Source organism: Culex quinquefasciatus, chromosome 2, assembly GCF_015732765.1.
Source record: "Culex quinquefasciatus strain JHB chromosome 2, VPISU_Cqui_1.0_pri_paternal, whole genome shotgun sequence".
NCBI classification, from domain to species: Eukaryota; Metazoa; Arthropoda; class Insecta; order Diptera; family Culicidae; genus Culex; species Culex quinquefasciatus.
The window spans coordinates 89,613,908-89,640,832 of record NC_051862.1 but is presented as its reverse complement, the minus strand read 5'-3'; the positions used below and the strand labels follow the sequence as shown (position 1 = coordinate 89,640,832).

The 26,925-nt window shown below is 35.2% G+C and overlaps 1 protein-coding gene across 6 annotated transcripts in view; it reads right to left on the bottom strand.

The window, feature by feature from the left end:
- Positions 1–26,925, bottom strand: part of LOC6034288 (oxidative stress-induced growth inhibitor 1) — a 66,885-nt gene that overhangs the window by 7,277 nt on the left and 32,683 nt on the right. For 2 of the 6 annotated variants that reach the window (XM_038252895.1, XM_038252893.1), the window contains exons 2-4: positions 12,025–12,157; positions 1,742–1,947; positions 1,581–1,664 (exon numbers count right to left, since the gene is read on the bottom strand). In XM_038252895.1, coding sequence (XP_038108823.1) covers positions 1,581–1,664; positions 1,742–1,947; positions 12,025–12,094 — 360 coding nt within the window. In that variant the 5' untranslated portion in view covers positions 12,095–12,157. Of the gene's footprint in view, positions 1–1,580; positions 1,665–1,741; positions 1,948–12,024; positions 13,029–26,925 lie in introns of all 6 variants that reach the window. The other 4 variants (XM_038252890.1, XM_038252892.1, XM_038252889.1 and 1 more) reach the window with 4 other exon arrangements.

The following is a 26,925-nucleotide window of genomic DNA, read 5'->3' as shown; positions in this document are numbered from 1 at the left end:
TTATTTTATCATCCCAATAACAGTTGGAGGCATTCTTCCATAACAAAAAATGTTAATTCAAAGTTGTTTTGGCTTTCAACCAACTGTCAAACTGTTATTAACCCTCTACTGCCCATTTTTTTTCGATTTTTTTTCCCCCGTGTTCAGGAGGTCATTTTGAGAAACTTTTGTTCTACGAAAAACTTTACTTTTCTTGTTTTATTGTTTTTTTTTGTTTTTTTTAAGTATTTTAATTTGCATTTATATTGTTAAGTTTATGTTTGTAGTATTTGGCATATTCAATCACCTCCTATCATTACATTTTGCCTATCTAATTGTTTCATGTTTTAACAGTCACTTTTCAATTTTGTGCTTGTTTTTCACATATTCTGTTATAGAATGGCACCATTATTATTTAAATTGTAAAAAAATGCGTAGAGGCATATTCTGTGACACTACACAAATTACTGCATACTTCTTTTTACTTAAAATGTAAGAAATGTTAGTAAAAAACACAGCCAAAGTTGACCTCTTAAAAAAATTACATTATTAACACCTAATCTCCCAAGCTCGAGGAAAAAGGGGAATTCGTATGGAAAGGTCTCTTTTAAATTTGTTTTAAATTCGTTTTATTAAATTTAGATAATATGTCTGCGTTTCGAGAGCAACAAATTAACTATTTTAATCTTGTTCGCTTTAGAAAAGTGTGCAATACTATTAAAAAAAAATGCAATCTATATATATAAAAAATTTCGACGGTTTTTTTCGAACGCGAATCAATTCAACACGGAACGTCGGATCGAGGTGCTTTTTGTTGCGTTGGGTTCGTAAAAGTCCAAGGAAGGTTCTTACGCCAAAAAGTTACAACTTTGTCCACTCTGGAACCGATTCCGGAAAATCTGCAGGTTGTATGGGAAAAGTTACGTAAAATCAAATTTCGATCACAGGAGGCTGCAAACAAGCAAAAAATGTCAAGAAACGAAAAAATATACAAGACGAAGTTTGTCGGGTAAGGCTTGTTGTGTATATTTATCCACAGTGTTGGCATATGTTATTCAAAAAAAAGTTAGGAATAAAACAGTGATAGACAAACTTATTTTTCCAGGGAAAATCAAACCTCAAAAAATATCGACCACAAAATATAGTGATACACAGGAAAAAATCATGATAATATTTCATCGGGGAATGTGGACAGATTTTGTGTTAAAAAAATGCATTATTGCCTCTAAAATTTATTAATTAGCATCTTTTATGTTTAATTTAATTTATTCCAAATAATTTGAGGCAAAATTACATCAAATTTTTCAATTATACAAAGAACACTTTTTTTTACTGTGCACAATTACTCAAAGTAATCCATCTCTAATCAGTGCCCATTGTGTCACTGTGCCTCACGTGTTGGCAAAATGTCTCACGTCATCCTCAACAGCAAGACAAGCCAAGCAGCTCATCCTCCTCTAATCAATGTCTTCTTTGTCTTTAGCCGCGCACATCTTAGCGTATAAAAACCGCGCGCGCGTCTAGACATTCAAGTTCTCCCTTATCACTTCTTGACTGTACCTCCCCTCTTGTATGACATATGTACCAGTTGCTGTACTTACTTCCTTCTCCGGATGGTGCTTGTACTCCACCATACACGGTAGCTCCATGCCAAGGTCTGCGCAGGGGTGCTGTAGACTGTCCAGCTAAAAAAAAGAAGAAGGAAGGTTAGAAAATGGGTCATTTAGCTGCCGATTATGGTTCTGTTAGGTCCACGACTCACCAGCAGCGACACCGGATTCGTGCTGCGTCCCTCGAGACCGTCGGCCAGGCTGAACAGATCGTGCTCGACCAGGGACTTTTGCGAGTCGTAGTAGTTGAGTCGCGCCCGCAGCAGCTCGTCCGGATGGTTCTGAATCTGGTCCGGTGACCAATATGGCCAATTGCCGGCCAGCATGTACGACAGCGATATGCCGCTGGGTCCATTTCCTATTGAAAGGGAGAATTTAGAAAGGGAGAGAGTTGTAATTAAATCATGGTAAACTGCATTGTGTCGTTTGGCAGGATGATGATAGTCGGTTTGTGGTCAACTGGTTCGTAGGTAGCTGGCAACACTGGCCTTTTGTGTGACAAAAGGTGGTCAAAATCTTGTAAAGAAATTCAAATTTCAGCTGTTGCAACGCAAAGATTTATTAGTCTAGCGACCTTGTCAGTTTCTTGGCACTTTTTCTCACCAAAACAATTGTTTCAACCTTTCTCCGTCGAAAAACAACATCAAAACAGCATTAGTGATAATTCCTACCCGAATCCTGAAACGTTCTATTATTACTACCCTCAAGTTCTTCTAGAACTCGTGGTTCTATCACCAAGCCAATGCTACGCGAATGACTGGAACTTGATGACCCCTAAAGAAACCCCCCTCAGAAATGGCAGTAGCAGCAGTGTTGCTAACCGCAGGGGGGGGGGGGGTTCTGATGGTCCTGGGGGTCAATTTTAATCAAATGAATTTGGTGTACACACACGCGCGTGCCATAGAACGATTTGCTTCGTTTCGTTTCGTCAGCTTCTTGACTTTATAAATAGCCAATTTGGTGATTTGCCCACAGAGAAAAGGGAGAACCACTTTCTGGTCGGCACTCAGAAGGAGGGTAGATTTGCATGGCAGAGGAGAAGGGAAAATTGTTGCCATCGGGCAAATTGTATTCAACTGAAATTGCATTATAAATTGATGCGACTTTTGTGGTGGAGTTTGGTGAGAGTTAGTCTGGAAGTGGTTTGCCAAGTGAATTGGCGTTTGAAGAGACTGTAAGTATTTTTAAACCTCTCATTTACTGCCCTTTACAACATTCAATGATTTTAGAGATTTAATTTGACAATTTCAACTGTTTTATTATCTATTTTTGCAATTCTTCCAAGGAATGATACAAGTAAATTCACAATGTAGGTTATCTATAAAGGACATTATCAGCACTGAATGCCTAACTGGTTATGGCTACTAATAAAATTCTCACCATTGAAGATTGATCATCCGGATCCTTCTGGAAAAGTGACATCAACATCACTTCTGACTTAATTACTGAGAAGTAACCTTGTGTTTAGTTCTGTACCCTTTGTCTATTCTTATCAAAATTGAAAGTATTGGAAATTCCAAACTTTGTCTTGCGACTTAGTCAGCCTTCAGAAGCGACGCAATAGGGATCAATTCCTGTCACCTTTCTTTTTTTACAGACAAAACACACTCACACACGCGAGATTAGATAAAGAATATATTTCCACCGTGACACAGTAATTTCGGAGCTTATCTCGCGACTCGTGCTTACGGTGACTTGACCTGCAATGTGGTAATCTAATTTGGTTGGAATTGTACCCCACCTAGTGACATAAATTGGTATAATTTGGTTATACAACCCACAACTGGTGATTTTATCAAAATCGTAACAGTTTCGTAGTTTCTAACAAGGTTTTTCCTCCCTTAAATCATAATGCTAAATCAAAACTATTTTATTTATTTCAAAATATACTCACGTGTCGATAACATTTTTTGAGAGACATTCATATTAAAAACCAAGGTTGTTAATCGAAAACATTACACAGTCCAACAAGATTTTGTCTCTGAGACGAGTATATGTGTTCCTAGTAGAATTTTGCCTGCTGAATCCGAATCCGGGTCCAGAATTGCTCCAAATGGTCCCAATTTTGAGATACACCCGTTTGAAATGTTAGTTTAGGCCAAAATTAGCTACTTTGTCGACTATTTTACAAAAGAACTATTGAATAAACAAATAAACCAATACATGTATCTTAAAGCTCACGTTTTCCCCTTTCTGAAACACCCCTGGTTTTCAAAATTTGATTATTTCTACGCATATTTATAGCCATTTTAAAATTATATTTTCAGTTGGTTCTCATTCAAGTTTTTCCAACTTGCATGCAAGTCAAATTCTAATTTTAAAATGGCTATAAATATGCGTAGAAACAATCAAATTTTAAAAACCAGGGGTGTTTCAGAAAGGGGAAAACGTGAGCTTTAAGATACATGTATTGGTTTATTTGTTTATTCAATAGTTCTTTTGTAAAACAGTCGACAAAGTAGCTAATTTTGACCTAAACTAACATTTCAAACGGGTGTATCTCAAAATTGGGACCATTTGGAGCAATTCTGGACCCGGATTCGGATTCAGCAGGCAAAAATCTACTAGGAACACATATTCTCGTCTCAGAGACAAGAAACATTTGATTTTTTGTTGAACTGTGTTATCGTCGATAATATTATCGTCTGACGATAACGATAATGGTTATTGTTATCGTTTTTTTTTTCGATAATTCTATCGGCGATAATCTTATCGTCGATAGTGGGCTAACTTAGTTAGTAAGTTCCGAAATATAAATATGTACTAAAATTTTTTTTAACAGAATGCAGTATTTTTTCGACAATACTGAAATTTTCATAATTTGCAATATGGGTATCAAACGAAACGAAATGTTGTATGTTTCTTTCACTTTATTAAAATATTTTTGAACATACTAAAATTTTCACAAAATGCTGTATTTTTTGGAAAATACTCAAATTTTCTTAATTTGCATTTTGTTTTTTTTTTCAATTTATAATTTTTTTTGAAAACTAAATTTTTCACGAATTACCGTTTTTTTTGTTGAAAATACTTACGAAGCGAAATTTTACATGCTTCATACATTTTAAACTGTTTTTGCTTCATATCACACAAAATTTGTGCATCGTTTGATACCCATATTGCATATTTAAAAAAAAATGTATTTTCGAAAAAATACGGTACGGTAAAAATAAACTCCAATAAAGTAATAAAGCATACAAAATTTCGCGTCATTTGATACCCGTATTGCACATTTCCAAATTTTGAGTATTTTCGAAAAATACGGTATTTTCTGAAAAAGTTTGTATTTATAAAAAAACATCTTTTAATGTGATAAAGCGAACTAAATTTCGCTTCGTTTTAAACTCATATTACACATTTTGAAAATTTGAGTGATTTCGAAAAAATACGGTAAATTGTAAAAAAAAATTGTATTTTCAAAAAAAAGCTCTAATTAAGTGAAAAAAACATTTAAAAAAATTCGCTTCGTTTGAAATTTGTCGGTTGTAACTATTTTGTTGTGTTTATAAGAATTGTACATACAGCAATTCCATTTGAAAAGAGCCTAAACCAAAAAAAAAGTTCTCCGATCGGGCTCAAAAATTTTCTGGGGGTTTCTTGGACAAAATAATTAGACTCGTATTTTTTTGTTTGACCATTAGGGTTACCTACATCTAGGGTGGTTCGAAAATGGCAGTTTTAGTAATTTTTCACAAAAACCACTTTTTTCAAAAATCATATCTCCGAGTCATTTCATCCAATTTTAGCTGTCTTAGACGCAAAAGAAAGGTAATGAGTTTAGCTATTTGAGAAAAATAGTAAGAAATTTCAAAAATCTGGCTTAACATTTGAAAAAGTCGTATGACAACTTAAAATGGCATTTGGCCGTGTCTGGGCCAAAGAGCCTAAGTCTGAAAATATTTTTATTGGATTCCTCGTAAAATTTCACAAGGATTAAAGTTATAGTCAACAAAATCTGTCAATATTCCCCAATGTAATATTACCATGATTTTTTTCAACTGTAAAGGGGTAATTCTCCGCCAACTCACACAGCAGTTGCCCCGACCCCTCTTCGATTTGCGTGAAACTTTGTCCTAAGGGGTAACATTTGTCGCTGGTCACGAATCCGAGGTCCGTTTTTTGATATCTCGCGACGGAGGGGCGGTACGACCCCTTCCATTTTTGAACATGTTTAAAAAGAGGTGTTTTTCAATAATTTGCAGCCTGAAACGGTCATGAGATAGAAATTTGGTGTCAAAGGGACTTTTATGTAAAATTAGACGCCCGATTTGATGGCGTACTCAGAATTCCGAAAAAACGTATTTTTCATCGAAAAAAAACACTAAAAAAGTTTTAAAAATTGTCTCATTTTCCGTTACTTGACTGTAAAAAAATTTGGAACATGTCATTTTATGGGAAATTTAATTTACTTTTCGAATCTACATTGACCCAGAGGGTCATTTTTTCATTTAGAACAAAATTTTTTATTTCAAAATTTCGTGTTTTTTCTAACTTTGCAGGGTTATTTTTTAGAGTGTAATAATGTTCTACAAAGTTGTAGAGCAGATAATTACAAAAAATTTGATATATAGACATAAGGGGTTTGCTTATAAACATCACGAGTTATCGCGATTTCACGAAAAAAAGTTTTGTAAAAGTTACTTTTTGCGTTTCTCTTTGTTTCGTCGTCCGTGTCGGTCGCGGGTGACCATGAACGGCCATGTTCGATGACGACCAACTTTTTCAAAACTTTTTTTTCGTAAAATCGCGATAACTCGTGATGTTTATAAGCAAACCCCTTATGTCTATATATCAAATTTTTTGTAATTATCTGCTCTACAACTTTGTAGAACATTATTACACTCTAAAAAATAACCCTGCAAAGTTAGAAAAAACACGAAATTTTAAAATGAAAATTTTTGTTCTAAATGAAAAAATGACCCTCTTGGGTCAATGTAGATTCGAAAAGAACATTAAATTTCCCATAAAATGACATGTTCCAATTTTTTTACAGTCGAGTAACGGAAAATGGGAGAATTTTTAAAACTTTTTTAGTGTTTTTTTCGATGAAAAATACGTTTTTTCGGAATTCTGAGTACGCCATCAAATCGGGCGTCTAATTTTACATAAAAGTCCCTTTGACACCCAATTTCTATCTCATGACCGTTTCAGGCTGCAAATTATTGAAAAACACCTCTTTTTTCGCATGTTCAAAAATGGAAGGGGTCGTACCGCCCCTCCGTCACGAGATATCAAAAAATGGACCTCGGATTCGTGATCAGGGACAAAAGTTACCCCTTAGGACAAAGTTTCACGCAAATCGAAGAGGGGTCGGGGCAACTTTTCCCGATTTCGTGTGAGTTGGTAGAGAATTACCCAAAGATGATGGCAAAATCAAATTAATTTGCTCATCTTTATTCAAAATGACGTCAACATTGCACGAGATTTCATCAACCGTCAACCGCGAGTGTTCTCACTTTTGATTCCCTTTTTTTGTTGTTGTTGTTGCTTTCACTATTTACAGTGTGGTTTATTATTATTCACCTCGCCACCATCAAAAGTGGTCGACTCGTCACTCTATGGAAAGTGGCTGGCGGCACTGATAAGAGATAGTGGCGATAATTTACAATAAAAGTGGTAAAAAGTGCTTATCATCAACACGCCTATCGCGGTGCTTACACTCACCGTGTGGGAATTGCGCCGTTTTCAAGTGGTCTGTTTCACCCCCAAGTGGCGCATCTATTGTTATAGTTTTCAAAGTAAATAGTTATACAGTCGACTCTCTGGTTGTCAATATCCAAGGGACCGTTGAGGTAGAGAACCATCAGTTTACAGAACGATGCAAAATGAAGACTCGATTGAAAATATTTTTTTCTTGATACCCAGCTATGGGAGAGAATCATGGCCACGTCCATCAAACAAAAACAAACTAATGTCAAACACCCTTCAAAGCTTCGTTTCGCCAAGAAAAATGTCTATGCAAGCCATGATAAAGTGAAATTATTGACAACCGGAAGAGATTTTTAAAGCAAACAGAATCCAAGGGACCGTCGAGGAAGAGATCCTTCAAACAAGGGAAAATATCGAGGAATGAAGATAATTAAAGTATGCAGATTGAAGGGACTGAAGAGTTCATCTATAGGTGGAGAATTATTGATATCGAGAAGATCGACAGCCAGAGAGTCGACTGTACTTAATATAAAGTGAAGCACTTTTTTCTGCTAAATTCAATCATAAATCAATATCTCTTATCATAAAACACTTGAAAATGCGAATCTAGTTCACACTTTAGCAAATCACCCTTCCCAGAATCCCAATTGGAAGTGAAATACCCGACGGAAACAAACAGTTCGTCGACCACCAACACCAGTTTGCCGACGTCAACAGGAATTCCCTTGGTTTTGAACTTTGAATCTTTTTGCGTCCGCTCACGAGATTGTGTGTTCGCCGCAAAGAAATAATCATTTTTGATGAGGAGGCACGGTTCGCGAATAAGATTACGAGTCACATGCGCACACATGTTTACGGACGGGCACACACCCGAGCTCACGAACACGGGTCAGGATTTATGATAAGCCACTCATTCTACCGGCTATAGATAATGTCTGTCAGTACGGTGGTGGCAACAAACAGCAATTATTTTAAATATATGAACCGGTACTGCCGCTGAGTTTAATCTACCTCTGAGTGAGAGATATGACGACTTTAAATAAATTTAAATGAGCTTTATTAAACTTGGCATGTTTGTCAGAATTACATTCCAGTTTTTTTGGTTTGTTGTCGAGACTTTCTGGAAGTTTCTTGTTTGGGATTTTTGAATTATTTTTTTTTCTTTGCAGAAAAAATCAATTACACACAAGACAACAAACTGCAAATGTAAAGATATCATTCCGCGAAAAAGCTCTGATAAATATACTCCACTTAATCCTCGTTCGCAGATAGTGCGTTCAAATAAAAAAAAAACGGAATCGACGTAACACCTTATAATGTGGCCCTCTTAAACCTTGCGGTTTCGTCAACGGATCCACAGGCGTGTATCGTTCTTTTTGCGACAAGACTCCGCCTCCCGGGTCTCCTAAGTGTGAAGGTATGGCACGGGGAGAGGGCACCGAATACCTATATTTACACTTAGAATTTTTTGCGTCCGCCTCGGGATTCGAACCGGCGACCTCTGGATTGTGAGTCCAGTGCGCGGTCCGATTGATCCACACAGGCAGACAGGCAGTGCGTTCAAATACTTCAGCTATTACTAATCCCTATACCGCCGTGTTACGCATAATTGTCCCATGTCATTTTTTGGTCGATTCTGACTTTTTGTCATTTATATGTTTAATTTGACCGTGGCCGGGACCGTGGTGTAGGGGTAAGCGTGATTGTCTCTCACCCAGTCGACCTGGGTTCGATCCCAGACGGTCCCGGTGGCATTTTTCGAGACGAGATTTGTCTGATCACGCCTTCCGTCGGACGGGAAGTAAATGTTGGCCCCGGACTTAAAAGGTTAGGTCGTTAGCTCAGTCCAGGTGTAGGAGTCGTCTCCCTGGGTCCTGTCTCGGTGGAGTCGCTGGTAGGGAGTTGGACTAACAATCCAAAGGTCGTCAGTTCGAATCCCGGGGTGGATGGAAGCTAAGGTGTAAAAAGAGGTTTGCAATTGCCTCAACAATCAAGCCTTCGGACACCTAGTTTCGAGTAGGAATCTCGCCAAGGCAATGCTGTAGAGCGAATAATTTGATTTTGATTTTGATGTTTAATTTGACGTATACTTTCAGAAAAACACATAAAATCTAGTACTTTGTTAGGAAACTCATTGAAAACAACACCAAGTCTTTTTGTCCCATCGTTAAACTTCTACGCATAATTGCCCCTCCGAGTATTTTCTATCACGAAATCATTAAGTTTTACGAATTGCTGTATCTTGTTTACATGTTGTTTATCAAGAGGATAACTAATAACTGCTAACTGGGATGATTGGGGATGTATAAGGTGAATAGGCCCCCAAGGGACAATCATGCGTAGAAATACAAAAAAAAAACGGTCGAAACATTTCAATCAGGTTTTTCTCAGTTGCACTTTTTTGAACATGGGACAATTATGCGTAGAACGGCAGTATTGTTAACAACCACTGCGCCATGACTCAAGTGCAACGCTGAATTTGCCACTTGAAGTTTTTATAAACCAAACCAATCTATATGTAGGTTAGTCCATGTTTATAATGTACAAGGAAAGATCTGTCAACTCAATTCGTCAATTCGAGAAAACTTTTTCAAAAAGTCGTATCAACATAGAAAGGCGTCCTTGTGTAATGTCAATTCACCAGCTTTTTTTTACCCAATTGCCAAAAATATTCAAGGCCTTTGAAAACGTTTCGAAAAGTTCAACTTATCAGCATTGTTATTTTTGCGCTTGACGACGTTGTGAAAAGTTAAACTTTTCCCACCTCAAATGAGTTCCATGATGCTCTCTTTTCTTTGCGCGCTTAACGCAGGCCATTTCATCACTTCTAATTTAGTTCTAAAGGACAGGAAAAGTTAGTAGGGGAAATATACCCATTCCCATCACTCTAAGCGGTGGTGTTTGAAAAATGCTCGACATTCCAGGGTGTTCCTTGAAATTTACCAAAATTAGGTACACCAACCAGTAGAGCAGCTTTTTGTGAACATTTCTGTTGAATTTGACTTTTACCAAATGTTATTCCTATTTCTTTTACAAGCATGTAACAAAAATATTTCCAAAGCCTATTTTCGTCGGACGAGAATGCCCTGTTGCCCACGCAATTTTTATTACCGTCCAATTTTTTTTTCAGCACACTTTTGTGACAAACAAACGTTACTACCAACACCACCAGCGGCGCGTGTAGGAGTGAGCCAGGGATGCCAGAAAACTTCTTCTAGAAACGCTACTTTTTGTTAGTTTAGTCCGCGTTGTTCTTCATTTGCACTTCGCTTCTCGCTCGGTTTTCGTCGGGCCTTCGACGAGAATAGGTAAAACGTCAACTGACTCGAGACGTTTGTTTTTTTTTTATAGCGCTTGTTCATAAATTACATGTTTCGGGATTTTTTAACGTGAAAAGTTAAAACAAGTGCAACAGAATATATTTCCGGTAGCTGGATGCAATTTTGTTTCTCAAGCGCTGTGAAAACGTTAGCGCAAGTGAAAAGATTGTTATGGCGACTTTCGTTAAGCGGTTAAGCTCTCAGTGAGTGTGAAAGTTTGTGCCGAAATTTTGATAAAAAGTGCATTAAATTTGATATGTTTGGCCGGTAAATGGCAACATTTATGTGCTTACTCGAGGCGGAGCTGTTGCTGGTAAGTTTATGGCCTAAATTTTCCATATGCCGAAGATAGGCGATTCACTGATTGAAACATGACTGCAGAGTCAGAGTCGTCTTTTTGAAGAGTCGGAGACGTCAAATATTGAGAAGCCAAAGTTGGATTTACAACAGCTAGAGTCGGGTCAACAACTTTGTATGAAACTTGTTGTTGGAGTCGGAGTCGGAGTTGGAGGATTTTTTTTTTCGGAGTCGCTGAATCTACATAAGCCAGATTCGGAGTCCCTAAATTTTCGGAACCCAAAGTCGAACTCGGAGTCGCTTCAAATGCAAATAATTTTTGGAATCAAGTCTAACTTCTCAAAAGGTCAAAATCAAGTTTTGAAGAAAAATAAATGGATTATTTTTTACCGAATTCTCATTACTTTTTCCTACAACTTTGTCGAAGATACAATCAGAAAATGCTTTATTCTTCTTCGTTGTGTGATTTGTTATATTCATTAAGATATTTCATTGATCATGGAGAAAAAAAATACAAGACAATACACTAAAAACCACTCAATCATTCAATCAATCAAAGTGTGCAAAAATAATTCCAACTCTCGTCAATCATCAAAACGTGATCCCTTTCAGGCGCGAATGCTTGTTGATGATTCAGTCAGGAGCATTCAATTAGCAATGCTGGATAAAAGAATCCTGCCCCACAAGAGAAACATGAAGAAACACGTTTCACAAGGTAGTGCTACAAACGATGGTAGAAAGTTCTCGATTAAGGCTTGATTGCACTGTGAATTATTGATTGAAAGTTTTTAAGACTCACTCAACTGGTTCTAAATCAAACTCATTAAACCAGTCCAGTGCTGGACTATGACTTGCACATATTTCTAGCTTTAATGAACTCATTCACGTTTTATCCGGAAGATCTTGGACGTCACCGCAAGTCTGGCTTTTTGTTGTTGTTTTCAAGTGCAAACTTGTAGGAACATGTCGTTTCATCGCTCGTAACACAAATACAAACAGTTCCACTTATATACCGCCGCCAGGTCGACATCATTAGAGTAGTTGAGCGAAGGTGTTCCACGAATCGTACCCCCAGTTGGAGTTTATATTGTTTGTGCTAACAGTAGCAGTTGACCAACATCGAACTCATCCTTCAAGAAATTGGTTTGAGACTTTTCAAATGTACTTACCGATAATAACAACGTCCTTGTAGATAGTATCCATACTGATGAGGTTCCTGCTGGCGATGATATCCTTCATTTTGAACTAGATTGTGTGGTTTTTCGTCCTTTTCCGGGCACACTGACTCACAATTTTCCTAAACTGATAAGCAATAACTTTCTCTCTAGAGCGAGCAATTAAGGATCAATCAATTGCAAAAATTGCGCAACCTTGCGTTGCGAGAATCCTTTCCACAATTTTCTACACAGCAGAACGCGGGCGGTTTTTCCAGGTCGCGTTTCTCGTTACGATTATCGCGTAACAAAAAGAGGGAAAATACTAAAAATACGGATCTTCCTTGTGCTTTCCTTCCTGTGGCCAGCGTTATATCACTCGAACGAAGCTTGCTCGTTTCGTTTCTTTGCGCTTTCTTGCCGTTTTTTTTTGCTTCAAGTGATTCACACGACTCCACGGTCTGGATTCATTCGCGGCCGGCACTGGACTATGGGCTCGCGGCGTGCTTCCCCCGTTCTTATATGTAGAGTTATTCGCGCGTCCATTCGCGCTCGCACAAATACCACCACAAACCCCCGTGTGAACCGCGATAGAGTCCTCCTCGTGAGTTAAGTGGAAGCACAAATATACTAGCACAGCCGGCGTCGAGCACGTTGCTTCGAGAGGGAGTACATAAACGGAGTTCAGACCAATACAAAGCGAAACAGACGAAAGCTTCAATCGGATGAACGGAAAGATTCTCCAGGGAGGGAATATTATCGCGCTAAAATGATAAGCTCAAGTTGTAACAACAACGGCAAAAATTCACCGATTCATGCTAATTACCGACAGAGATAGCCTAAAATCGATATCTTTGCGCACCACACAAGTGGTCCGTCCCCACGGGGCAAGTCACGCGCGATTAGTATATCGAGACGATGACGTAACGGATAACGGTTTGATTTATACTATTAGTAATAATGATAACAGCGCGCGATAAGTGTTTTCGTGCAGAGTTGATCACGTTGTGAGTGGGTATCTGAAAAACAGAAAGATAAAAAAACAATTATTAAAATCAGCATTACAATGCAAAAAAACTACAAGACCCCTTCACAATGTTACTCCCCAAAGTGATAACAAATCTTCCTCTTCCCCTTCTTCATCTTCAGCGAAAGTGTCTGGAAAATAACGCAAGCTTCGTCATCATCGCCACCCAGTGTGTGTCCATGTAGCAAAGACAAAACGAGCATAGTTGGGGAAACACCATGCAACAGCAACAGATTATGGAACCGGTCTGGCGCGGCCGGCATCTGTCAGCCGGTTTCCCAAACTTTCCAGAATGAGCTCGGTGGAACAAAGCACGTGCTTGTTTTGGGGTGGTTGAACAAGGTTGTGTATTAGTTGAGGTTACTATGTTTGCAATTGACTAAATTTAGACTAGTTAGTGAATGTTCTACATTTCCTTAATCCTAAAAGTTTGTGTAGTGTAAAAAAATAAATTTATCAAAAAAAGTTTAGTTTGTTATAATTGTGGGAAAAACAATTCTTAATTGTGTAAAGAACTTTTTAAAATTTATTTTTTATGATTTTTTGAAGCAGGATGTGGACGATTACTGACTGATATTGAGATAAGCTGTATCAACACAATCCAAGTCTGATACAAATTACACTTTCCAATAATTTCACTGCCGGCCTACGGATATTCGATTGAAAATTCGTAAGTTTTTTGACAAATATTTTTTTGCCCCCTGATTTTTCGGGCCAATTTTGAAGGGGGGGGCGGCTTCAGCAGGTTTTGAAAAAAAAAACCTTACTTAATTCACCCTTAGGTGGTTGGGGCCTTCCTCACATTTAGAGGGTAATGCTATCCAAAATAGATACAAAAGGGCGGACCTTTCAGTGTTCTATCAACTTGATTGATTACACTACACGACAAAACAAAACTTGTATCATGCGCAGAACGATATCTCATCGGTTCCTCAGTTAAAAGGCTTCCCCGAATCCGATGCAATCGACAGAATTTGATTTTATGTCTAAGCAGACTTACCAGAAGTTTGTAAATTTTTAAAAAATAAAATATCGAACAATTAAAAAACCATGCGTCTCCTCCAAATTATATGAGCCACCTACAAGCATATGGAAGGCCTGGTAAATCCATTTCCTTTAAGCACAACGGAAACAACCAATACAAATGTATTAAAGGTTCGGAGGGTCCACAACTAGCATTTTTTGTACGATTATTAAAATAAATATTAAAGTTTAAAATTAAAATATTTGAAAAAAATGCAAAGAAAAAAAATAATAATTGAAATTACAATCCAGAATTTCAACTTTTGAATGAAAACAAAAACATTCGAACATCCCTACAATTGATATGCAATCATTAGTTTAAAAAAAAATGTAAGATTTGACGAAACAAAAGTTGCGTCTTTCAATTTCGAAAATATTGGTACCCAAAAATGTATACGTCATCGCTCAAATTATAAAGTTATCGCAAGCAAAAAAAATCCCCTAAATCCCAGTTTATCTCAGAATCCTGTTGATGAACACCTCCCATTTTTGAGTATGGTACGTTAAATTTCTTAAAGAAACAACCTTAAAATGTTTTCAGACATAAGCACTTTGGTCCAGACACGGTCAAAACGACATTTTTAAGTTTAATACAACATTTTCTAATGTTAGGCTGGACTTTTCGATCCTCAAACTATTGTTCTTTGAAAGGCCACCCTAGCACGGTGTTGGTTAATGGCAATAAAAAAATAAAAATAAATATTTTGGCCAAAGAATCCCAGAAATTTTTTCAAACCCGATCCGAAAACTTCTATTTGGTTTACCTACATTTCAAATGAAATAGCTGTTTTACGAAAATCTATTTTTTCCAAATTTCCAATTCTCAAAGTAGGCTATAGCCTAATTATAATTTTAACAGATCATTTTTTTATGATTTTTGGTTCAAATTCACACTTTGTGCATTACGAAAGCCGTTTTCAAAAAAAAAAAAAAGATGAATTTTTGTTATTTTTGTTTAACAAAATAGAACCTCGTCACGCACCGGGATAGTCTTGAGAGTCTTAACCCCATATTGCAGCCAATTTGATCCATCTAACATCGAGATATCATGGCATCCGTAAATCAACCCGGTTTTTAAAAACGATCAGATAGTTTGACAGTTATCTATGCGCATTTTCAAATTTCAAGCTTAACGGTGCACATCAATCAGAGCTTTTGCACCAAGATTTTTGTTACAGATAATTAAGTATTTTCAAAACTACGGGAACTATTGATATAATTTTTGATTCATCCCCTAAAGTACTGTCTACTAATCGATTTACAAAAAAAATTTGCATATTTTCACAAACAGATTGTTGCAGGATTTGGTCCGTAAGTTTGTCTATTTTGGAATAAGAAGACAACAACTTCCTTGGTTGCTGTGCACCCTTAAATTGTTTGTGCCTCACTTTAATTATTAAATGTCTTCATGAAACTTTTAGGTGTAAGCATATCCCATTTTTTTAATTGATTTAATAAGTTCTCTGAAATATCAAATTTTAAGATATTCCACTAGGGTGTAATATGGTTGTATGGAAAAAAAATTAAGTTGTCCAAATTTAGCGAGCACAGCCACTTTTTAGTTCCTTTTGGGGTCCTTAACAACTCCCCAAAGTTTGGGAACGATTGGTTTAGTGCTCACTTTGCGCAAAGCGATTCAATTTTCCATATAAATTTGTATGAGAAAAACTATTTTTTTGGATTTTGATATTTATAAAATCCACGTTTCACACTGTACTAAAACCGGATTCTTATTCGGATGCTCTGAAAGGTGCTCTACAACTTTCCCGAAGAGAGTATGGTGCTAACTTGCTCCTAAAAAAAGATACAGCGTGTTAAAAACTCGTCTAAAACGTGTTTTTTGCTCGAAAATCACGTTTTAGACGAGTTTTGAGGACGCTGTATCTTTTTTCAGGGACAAGCTAGCACCATACTCTCTTCGGGAAAGTTGTAACGCATCTTTTAGAGCATCCGAATATGAATCCGGTTTTAGTACAGCGTGAAACGTGGATTTTATAAATATCAAAATCCAAAAAAAAATGTGTTTTTTTATACAAATTTATAAAAATTGAAAATTGATTCGCTTTGCGCAAAGTGAGGACTAAACCAATCGTTCCCAAATGTTGGGGAATTGTTTAGGACCCCAAAAGGAACTGAAAAATTGCTGTGCTGGAAAATCGATTTTGATATTACACCCTAATATTCCACATGTATGTAAGCCCTTTACAAAATATCATTATGGCGACGAAATTCTGCAATCTTCACCATCAACAACATTCTACCAAACAATCCTGGAATAACTCAAAAACCCATAACACAGCGTGTGCGTGATCCAGACCACGTTGATTGACCGTAAATAGCGCTCCGATTGTTTACCAACAGTGCGCGCGGTTACCTAAGAACAAGATCCCGATTTACAGTAAAACGGGGTGACTTTGATAGGTTTGAGATTTTTCCGCAAAATGAAGAGTACAATTAAAATACGTACGAAATGGCATATAATCATACTCTCCGTGGTAGAGAAGTGTTCAAAGTACCTCAAGGAGAACTTTTCATAACATTTTGAAAAGTTTAAAAAGTTAGTTAACTATAGTTAAGAAAATGTTGGTGAAACTCATTATTTTGAACTTCTCAAAGCGTCATGATTTTCTCAATAAACATGATTTTTAATCGGAAAACGGAATGCATTTTCGGATTCTTTGGACAATTTTCCACTAGGAGAAGGTTGAATAAGTTTGTAAATAATAAATAATATGTGGTTTTGGAACACAATTTTAAAAAATCTCGAAATTTATATGCAATTTCAGTTGAACAAATTTCATGTAAAATGTGAAAACTTGTGATTCGTGCTTCGAATTCAGTATAAAATGCAATATAAATCGATAATTTTACAAACAAAACTAGTTTTAACAAATTTCCAGCAAAATTCTGACTTTTCAACAATTTTACCTAAAATTTATATAGATTTTGTTAAAAAGCTTATAAACCTAGTTTACTAAATATAAACTTTGTTTTTTTTTCTTAAAAACTATATCAGCTACTTTAGTGATGCTACATTTAACGTACAAATAAAGTTTGAACATCTTAAATATGATTTTAACAAGAAAAACTATGACTATCAAAGTCACCCCGGAATTTGAACTAGGAATTTTTAACGTAACAATTTTTCTAAACACTATTGAAAAAACTTTTTTTCCAAAATAGTGCATGGACTTTGAGTGGCCTACCCCAGTACATGTTTTAAAAATAATAATCTTGAGAAAAAGCTTACCTGTTGGAAAATATTCCAAAAACAAATTGAAATCCTATCAAAGTCACCCCGGTTTACGGTACGTAAATAACCAACCACACCACACTCGTTCTAGACAAACTTGACCCATTCGGGCAGTTAATGGCACTTGTAACATTGCTCGCAGCGGTATAGTTGTTACACGGGTAATAACGATCATGTGCACCGGCCGCTAGTGCTACTACACACTAATAAACGATCACTCAGTTTTATGGCTTTTGACCTAAAGTGCCGGTAGTAACGGCCGAGAAGAACCTTTGCGCCCCTTCCATTCATCAGAGTGGAATATATGGCGTTTCGACGTTACGTTCGAACGCTAGCGAATCACGTTTTTGGTTCCGCTGGGGTTGATTCAGTTGACTGAACTTTATAAACATTGTTTTAAGAGGCATTTAGATTGGAATGAATAAATTGCGTTCCTTTTCAAAACGAAAGTAGTTGCTTTATAGACAATTTCAATTTTAACGTTATAACGACATTGTTCATGCTTTCAAATTGATTCTGAGCAGTGAAAATATAATTTACTCATTGATGATCTTTTGAGAGCCCGAAAGCGAGAGAAAGAAACTCAAACTCATTTAGCGATTTTTTTGTATCATGATGTTTATGAATCCGAGTCAAGATTTTAATCCTATATAAATTTTCGAGAAGATTCCTACATAACAATCACGAGCTTGCAGAAATCAGGCAACACAATCATAATAAAAAAAAACTTTGCACGCGATACCTACTCGCGATGACCAGACAACCTTGGCTATTCTGCAAGCAGGCGCTCTTGTCAGAGCCTCCTGAGATAATGTAAAGGCCACTGCCACCAGCGGTGATGAAGATGATAAAGAAGCTATAATTTGCACATGTCAAAAAGAGAAAAGGCCCTATTCATGTAGCAGTTTGATGAAGACTTTCTGTTTTAAATTTATTTTTCAAGAATAATTATGACGTTTATAATCTAGTTAAATAAACAACATTTATTAAGAACACAAAACCTTCAAATTTATGTACATGGTCAGGGTCACACAACTACTAACTCACTGGAAAAGCAGTAAATTCAAAAGTAAATTCGAATCAGACTCACGTGAATTTCGAGAGTATTTAACAGCTACATGTTATAAAGTAATTATTTTGGGTTTATCACACGGCAGTGATAATTTCTATAACTTTTTTGCGCAAATAGAGTATTAAATTCAATATTAAAAATATGATTTAACTTAAAAACTTTATGAACTCCGTTTTATATTTCTAAAGAATATTAAGATATATTTTAAACTGACACAAAGTTCAAATACCCAATCGAGGATGTCAAGTTCTCCCCCTCAACAATATGTCACGAACAAAACTTTACGCTGAAATCGCAAGTTATCGACAAGGTGCAAAAATTAACGCGCTGTTTACTCCTCGTCACGGCATTCTTCCGCAAATTAGTGGTAAATAATTATATCTTTACTACCCCAACGAACCACACCACAACACACACACATCATAAAACGGGTTGTATTTGTGCAAATCCGTCAAATTCAGGCCGCCATCGATCATTCTAGTGCTATAAATCGCGCGAACTCAAGTTCAACCTAGCGTTCGACAAGAATCGACTCGGTTGTATTATGTATTTTTTTCAAGTGCAAAAACCCGTGGAAACAGGTTTTTTAGCTTTAGAAACCGGTTGCATTGCTCCGCGGTTGTGTAATAGAGCCCTTATCGGGGAGGAAATGGGTAAAACTGTTACCGAACAAATCTGTGGTAATTAACACGCTTAATTTAAGATACTTTAAATAAAATTCTACTGTTCTACTGGCTTAACCACATTTTTCTCACTTTTGTTCGCAATTATTTAAAAAAAATGAAATTTTATGCATTCTAAATTTAACGTGCACGTTCAGAATCTAGGACGTAACCCACAATTGAGATCAAATTCCCATAGATAGAATTTCAAAACACGGTGAGGTAACCGACCCTATTGGGATTGCAAAGTAGGAAACCCGCGGTGCGACCGGGTGCTGCTGACCAAGCATTTAAACTCACTGAATCATGCGGAGAACCGGTCCCGGCGATTTTTTACGGGCTATTGGTTGATTATAATCGACCGAGTTCACTACTCGACATACATCATTGCACCTGAGGGGGAGGGGGGAGAGTGGGGTTTTGGGGGGAGATACAGGTAGCCAAGCGGACGGGACACGGTGGACTCTGGACCCCTGGGATGAAATTTATGCAAATACCTGTGCCGGGGACGCTTTCACAAACACAAGTGACCTTGTGCGAAAGCATGATTTTTTTTGTGTGGGTGTTATGGGAAAACAAAACGGTTGAATTTGCAAGCAATACCTGTTTTAAAATGCCAAAAGGCCACGGAAAACGGTAGGTTAAATAAAATAAAAAATTAAGTGTTTTTTTCCACTCTCAACACAACTTTTTTTTTCAATTACATAAAAAGCCATACGGCAATGTAATATCACAATGCTGATAAGCTAAAACATACAAATATTTTTAAAATATTTAAAATTGCTTATTGCAGATTATTCTTACATACATATTTTCTGTCTTCAGCATTTGAGAGCGGTACAGACCACTGTTCAGTTTATTTCTTAGAATTTCTTTGCATTTCTTTGAACTCAATTGTTTTTTTTTTTAATTCTTCTGAATTTCTTCGAAATTAAGGAATTTCTTTGAGGTTTTTTTTAATTTCTTTGAATTTCTTTGATTTTTTTTCAAATTACTTTGAATTTCTTTAAATTTCTTCGATTTAAAAAAAAACAAATTTCTTTGAATTTATTTGTATTTTTTTTAATTTTTTTTTTAATTTCTTTGAATTTCTTTGAATTTCTTTGAATTTCTTTGAATTTCTTTGAATTTCTTTGAATTTCTTTGAATTTCTATGAATTTCTTTGAATTTCTTTGAATTTCTTTGAATTTCTTTGAATTTCTTTGAATTTTTTTTGAATTTCTTTGAATTTCTTTGAAATTCCTTTGAATTTCTTTGAATTTATTTGAATTTCTTTGTATTTCTTTGAATTTCTTTGAATTTCTTTGAATGTCTTTGAATTTCTTTGAATTTCTTTGAATTTCTTTGAATTTCTTTGAATTTCTTTGAATTTCTTTGAATTTCTTTGAATTTCTTTGAATTTCTTTGAATTTCTTTGAATTTCTTTGAATTTCTTTGAATTTCTTTGAATTTCTTTGAATTTCTTTGAATTTCTTTGAATTTCTTTGAATTTCTTTAAATTTCTTTGAATTTCTTTGAATTTCTTTGAATTTCTTTGAATTTCTTTGAATTTCTTTGAATTTCTTTGAATTTCTTTGAATTTCTTTGAATTTCTTTGAATTTCTTTGAATTTCTTTGAATTTCTTTGAATTTCTTTGAATTTCTTTGAATTTCTTTGAATTTCTTTGAATTTCTTTGAATTTCTTTGAATTTCTTTGAATTTCTTTAAATTTCTTTGAATTTTTTTGAATTTCTTTGAATTTCTTTGAATTTCTTTGAATTTCTTTGAATTTCTTTGAATTTCTTAGAATTTCCTTGAATTTCTTTGAATTTCTTTGAATTTCTTTGAATTTCTTTGAATTTCTTTGAATTTCTTTGAATTTCTTTATATTTCTTTGAATTTCTTTGAATTTCTTTGAATTTCTTTGAATTTCTTTGAATTTCTTTGAATTTCTTTGTATTTCTTTGAATTTATTTGAATTTCTTTGAATTTCTTTGAATTTCTTTGAATTTCTTTGAATTTCTTTGAATTTCTTTGAATTTCTTTGAATTTCTTTGAATTTCTTTGAATTTCTTTGAATTTCTTTGGATTTCTTTGAATTTTCTTGAATTTCTTTGAATTTCTTTGGATTTTTTTTGAATTTCTTTGAATTTCTTTGAATTTCTTTGAATTTCTTTGAATTTCTTTCAATTTCTTTGAATTTCTTTGAATTTCTTTGAATTTCTTTGAATTTCTTTGAATTTCTTTGAATTTCTTTGAATTTCTTTGAATTTCTTTGAATTTCTTTGAATTTCTTTGAATTTCTTTGAATTTCTTTGAATTTCTTTGAATTTCTTTGAATTTCTTTGAATTTCTTTGAATTTCTTTGAATTTCTTTGAATTTCTTTGAATTTCTTTGAATTTCTTTGAATTTCTTTGAATTTCTTTGAATTTCTTTGAATTTCTTTGAAATTCCTTTGAATTTCTTTGAATTTCTTTGAATTTCTTTGAATTTCTTTGAATCTTTTTAAATTTCTTTGAATTTCTTTGAATTTTTTTGAATTTCATTTGAATTTCTTTGAATTTCTTTGAATTTCTTTGAATTTCTTTGAATTTCTTTGAATTTCTTTGAATTTCTTTGAATTTCTTTGAATTTCTTTGAATTTCTTTGAATTTCTTTGAATTTCTTTGAATTTCTTTGAATTTCTTTGAATTTCTTTGAATTTCTTTGAATTTCTTTGAATTTCTTTGAATTTCTTTGAATTTCTTTGAATTTCTTTGAATTTCTTTGAATTTCTTTGAATTTCTTTGAATTTCTTTGAATTTCTTTGAATTTCTTTGAATTTCTTTGAATTTCTTTGAATTTCTTTGATTTTTTTTGAATTTCTTTGAATTTCTTTGAATTTCTTTGAATTTCTTTGAATTTCTTTGAATTTCTTTGAATTTCTTTGAATTTCTTTGAATTTCTTTGAATTTCTTTGAATTTCTTTGAATTTCTTTGAATTTCTTTGAATTTCTTTGAATTTCTTTGAATTTCTTTGAATTTCTTTGAATTTCTTTGAATTTCTTTGAATTTCTTTGAATTTCTTTGAATTTCTTTGAATTTCTTTGAATTTCTTTGAATTTCTTTGAATTTCTTTGAATTTCTTTGAATTTCTTTGAATTTCTTTGTATTTCTTAGAATTTCTTTGAATTTCTTTGAAATTCTTCTCCTTCAAATTTCTTCGATTTTTTTTGAATTTCTTCGAATCCGGGGATGGAATGTTATTCCAATTCAAGCCTTTGGACTCCTAGGTTCGTGCAGAAACATGCATAACATGCATACCACACAAGATCTGTAGATCGTTAAAGTGGATGGTTTTGTTTTTGTTTGTTGCCTCTCGATGAACTTAATAAGCATGAACTTCGCTATTCAATGCCATGGCACGACAGAAATATGCCCATCCCCCCTTCCCCCTCCCCCTATAGTGTCCACGTGGTTTATGGATGACCCCCACACAACGTTGGCTTTTTTAAACTTTTTTAAACGAATGTGAAAATTAATTTTCTTTAATAAAATGAAAAAAAAATCTATTTTATTTTAATTGTTAGTCAGAGAGCAATATTCAGATAAATTGCTCCCAGTAAGTCACAGTGCACCTCTTGATGGCTTCCAAGTGTACAACGTACGCTAATGCTGACATTCCTCGCTTTCCTAGTACGATGCATAGTATATTGGCCATCCCAGGCCATATGCTGATGATGCCCGTTAATGATAATGTTTAAATCAATAAAATATCGCACGATTGCTGCTGAATCATGCATGTGTGTGTGTGCAGGTCATCAGAAACGGCTTATCCGTGGGACACAATCGTCCTTATACATAATTCACATGTATTTGATGACAATAGCACTACTCTCATATATGTAGTAGCGACGATCGGCCAATGGCACACAAAGGGCTGAGAAATTGTGCTGGAATGTGCAATTTAATTGCTGCAAAAAATTGCAATCGTGCTCTGTAAGTTGCTCGATATTGTTTGTTGATTTGAGTCTCATATTTCATTGTTGACACCGTTTTGCTGGGTGATTGCTTTTGATTGCTAGGAAGAACAAAGTAAGTCGTAGTAACTGTTAAGTATTGGGTGTTGGTGTTCAATTTGAAAAGAAGTATTATTTGTGTCATCCTAGGTGTAAACACTTGTTGGTTCACACGACATATAGTAAAAAGAACCCGGAAAAATGTCAACCGTAATCACACTTGTTCATCGGTTATACATTCATTCTCGTGCAAACATTTCCTCCAGTCACATGGCCTTGGAAGGAATCCTTTCATACATATGGAAGTGAGGGCGACCCTGGTTCATGTTTTATTCCACCTTGACTGTTCTCATGCTTCAATGGGTAGCACATATAAATATACCAGTTCACGAAAGGATCGTTCCTAGTTTCACGTTTTGTGTGGCATTCAGTAGCGTGCCCAGCTCCTTGAGAAAGGTGGGGCAATAATATGGTCGTTTCGAATATTACGTCGTTTATGGACACCCCCTGACCAAATTTAGAACAAACTTCTGAGGATGGTGGGGCAGTTGCCCCATGTTGCCCCACCCTGTGCACGCTAGTGGTGGCATTGGGTCATGTTATATAATACACTTTAAGTAAATTAGATTGATAATTGTTTAAAATAGTTCCAACGCTAAACTAAAAAAACGCCAACTCATAAAAGAGATTTCAGCAAAAAATATTATTGATCAAAAGAATAATAACACAATTTTGAGATTTGTCGACATATGTTTGCAATAACGGTGACGACATTTCTTTCAGTGTACTAGCACGTGTTGTTTTCCCGCTAAACTAACCTCAAAAACGTTTCCAAATTAAAAACAGTTCCATTACACCACTTCTGTCCACCAGATTGGCCCATTACAAGGTAAATCTTGTGTTTTCAGTTGACCAGCCCCCCTTTCTCTTTCTCCTCCTCCTTGGCGCGGTTGTTTCTCTAGTCAAAGCAAACTTTAGCACTTCCATTTTGCCATTTAGTGGGAAATAACACAAACTAAACACACTCGGTGTCGCGGCGCGATTTTGTGCCACACGTCTAGAGAAATGTTTAATTTTGTACACGCGGCAACCAACCACAACTGGCCAAGTGCAACAAAAAAAAACAGAGATTCCTTTGGCTTGACTTGGCTTGGCTTAACCCTTTAAGGTCTGAATTTAAAAAAAAAAATATCTTTCTGTTTTATGATGGGACAATGAATTTAAGAGCCATACGGAAATTGTAAGCCACATTTGAAAATTTCGATTTTTGGCTTGAAAGGGTTAATGTTGGCTGGCTAGACGAGCAGAAGCGGCTGTGTGCGACATTAAACTGTGCACTTTGGTTTTATTTAAAGCTGGTCAAAGTCGAACTGTTTCTTCTAGTTACAGTTTTAAAATACGAATTTTGACTAAACTATGAAAATTAGTTATCCGGAGCAATTTACGACGTACAGGAAAAAAATGTGTATATTTGAAATATGTAAAAATTTAGGTTTTATATAACATCTATATTACCGTGCACCGGGGTGAGTTCAATAACTTTTTTATATAATGTTTATAGAGTTATAGATTAAGATGTCCAAATTATTTTTCCAAAATTTTTATTTTTCCCGTGTCATTTTGAGCAACTTTTGTTCTACAAAAAACTTTACTTCTCTTGTTTTATGTTTTTTCTTTGTTTTTTTTTTAGTATTTTAATTTGCATTTATCTTGTTAAGTTTATCTTTGTTTTTTTTTTGTTCTACGTCTACCACTTCCTATCATTACATTTTGCCTTTCTAATTTTTTCATGTTTTACAGTTACTTTTCCTTTTTTTGCTTGTTTTCACATTTTCTGCTCTAGAATGGCAACAATACCATTTAAATTGTTGAAAAAAATGCGTGGAGGCAATGTTTTGCACACTACAAAAAATACTCCATACTTCTTTTTACTTAAAATATAGGAAATGTTAGCAAAAAAACACAGCCAAATTTGGCCCCTAAAAATGACATTATTAAAAACATTTGCAAAGTCACATAAAACGTGTCAAAATTCCAACCCTAGAATTTTAAGAGTTCTTCTTTCCAATGCATTTTAAAGATCAAAACTTGGTTGAAAAATTGTTTTTTGGCGATTTTTTACATCGAATCCCGTCTAGAGCGGGGCTGGGTTGTAAAGGGTTAAGTGAATAAAGAGTTCCAAATCTGATCAAAATTCATTAGAAATTATTTCGTATTTGGGTCGTTCCATCTGAAGCGGAACAGCATTTGAAAATTACCATCTCCAATTCTGCTCAAATTTGGCAGAGGTGTTGAGACTATCAAAACATGCAAAATCCCGAATTTCATCCAAATCGGACCACCCCGTCCATTTTTGTACCCTCCCGAAAAATCGTCTTTTTAGCGATTTTTGTGCGAAACCCCTATCTTCAAACGACGATAACTCAGGAACCACAAATTTTAGAGGGTCGGTCTTAGACTCAATTTTGAAGGAAATTGGACGTAGAATCCATTTCCGTGATCAAAACTTAGATTAGATTTGTTCTACATGTATTGCGCAATTGAAAACTTTAAATGACCGTATCTCAAAACAGCCCTATTTATTTTTTTAAATTTGACCTCACCATCGTATTCCCCGGCCAATTTTACATAACAATCACTTATCGACAAAAAGGAATATGTTTCGTTCCAGAGATATCGAATTTTAAAGTTTTAAGTATTTGAGATTACCTAAATTAGCTTTATTCACCGCATCTGCAAAAAGCACTCGGGCGCGCTGATCAATTGCATGTTGCATGTTTTGATAGTCTCAACACCTCTGTCAAATTTGAGCAGAATCGGAGATGGTAATTTTCAAATTTGCATTTTTTCTTGCACACTTCAGGTGGAATGACCCATTTTTCATTTTGCAAAAAAAAATATCTAAAATCTACCTATCTACCTAAATCTATCAAAATTTTTTCGGGGGGATCCTTGGCCGGAATAATTAGACCCGTATTTTTTGGCCATTAGGGTGACTTACGCCATGTTAGGGTGGTCCGAAAAATGGCAATTTTCGTCGATTTTCGCAAAAAAACACTTTTTTCAAAAAATCATATCCTCGCGCCATTTTATCCGATTTTAGCTGTCCTAGACGCAAAAGAAAGGTGATTAGTTTGACTATTTGGGAAAAATAGTAAGAAGTTTCAAAAATCTAGCATAACATTTGAAAAGGTTGTATGAAAACTTAAAATGCTGTTTTGAAGGACTCGGGACCAAAGAGTCTATGTCTGAAAATATTTTTATTGGATTCCTCGTAAAATTTCATATAACTTATTAAAAAATGGTGATGTTATGTTATCGATACTCTGAGATACGATTATTTGAAAATAAAAGGGAAAAACATCACTAAAACTGCGATAACTTGAAAATTTGTTGCGTATTTCAATTACGAAAATTTGGGTACCCTAACATGTATAGGTCATCGCTGAAATTTTCAAGTTATCGCAGTTTTAGTGAAAAAAAAATCGTGTTTTTTCCCGTTTTCATCATTTTCCCATTTTTGCGCGTAGCGTGTCGAAAACCCCAGATTTTATTTTCAAAAAATCGTACCTCAGAGTATCGAAAACATAACTTCATCATTTTTTAATATGTTATGTGAAATTTTCCGAGGAATCCAATAAAAATATTTTCAGACATAGACTCTTTGTTCCCGAGTCCTTCAAAACAGCATTTTATTTTTTCATACGACCTTTTCAAATGTTATGCTAGATTTTTGAAACTTCTTACTATTTTTCCCAGATAGTCAAACTAATCACCTTTCTTTTGCGTCTAGGACAGCTACAATCGGATAAAGTGGCGCGAAGATATGATTTTTTGAAAAAAGTTTTTTTTTTGCGAAAATCGACGAAAATTGCCATTTTTCGGACCACCCTAACATG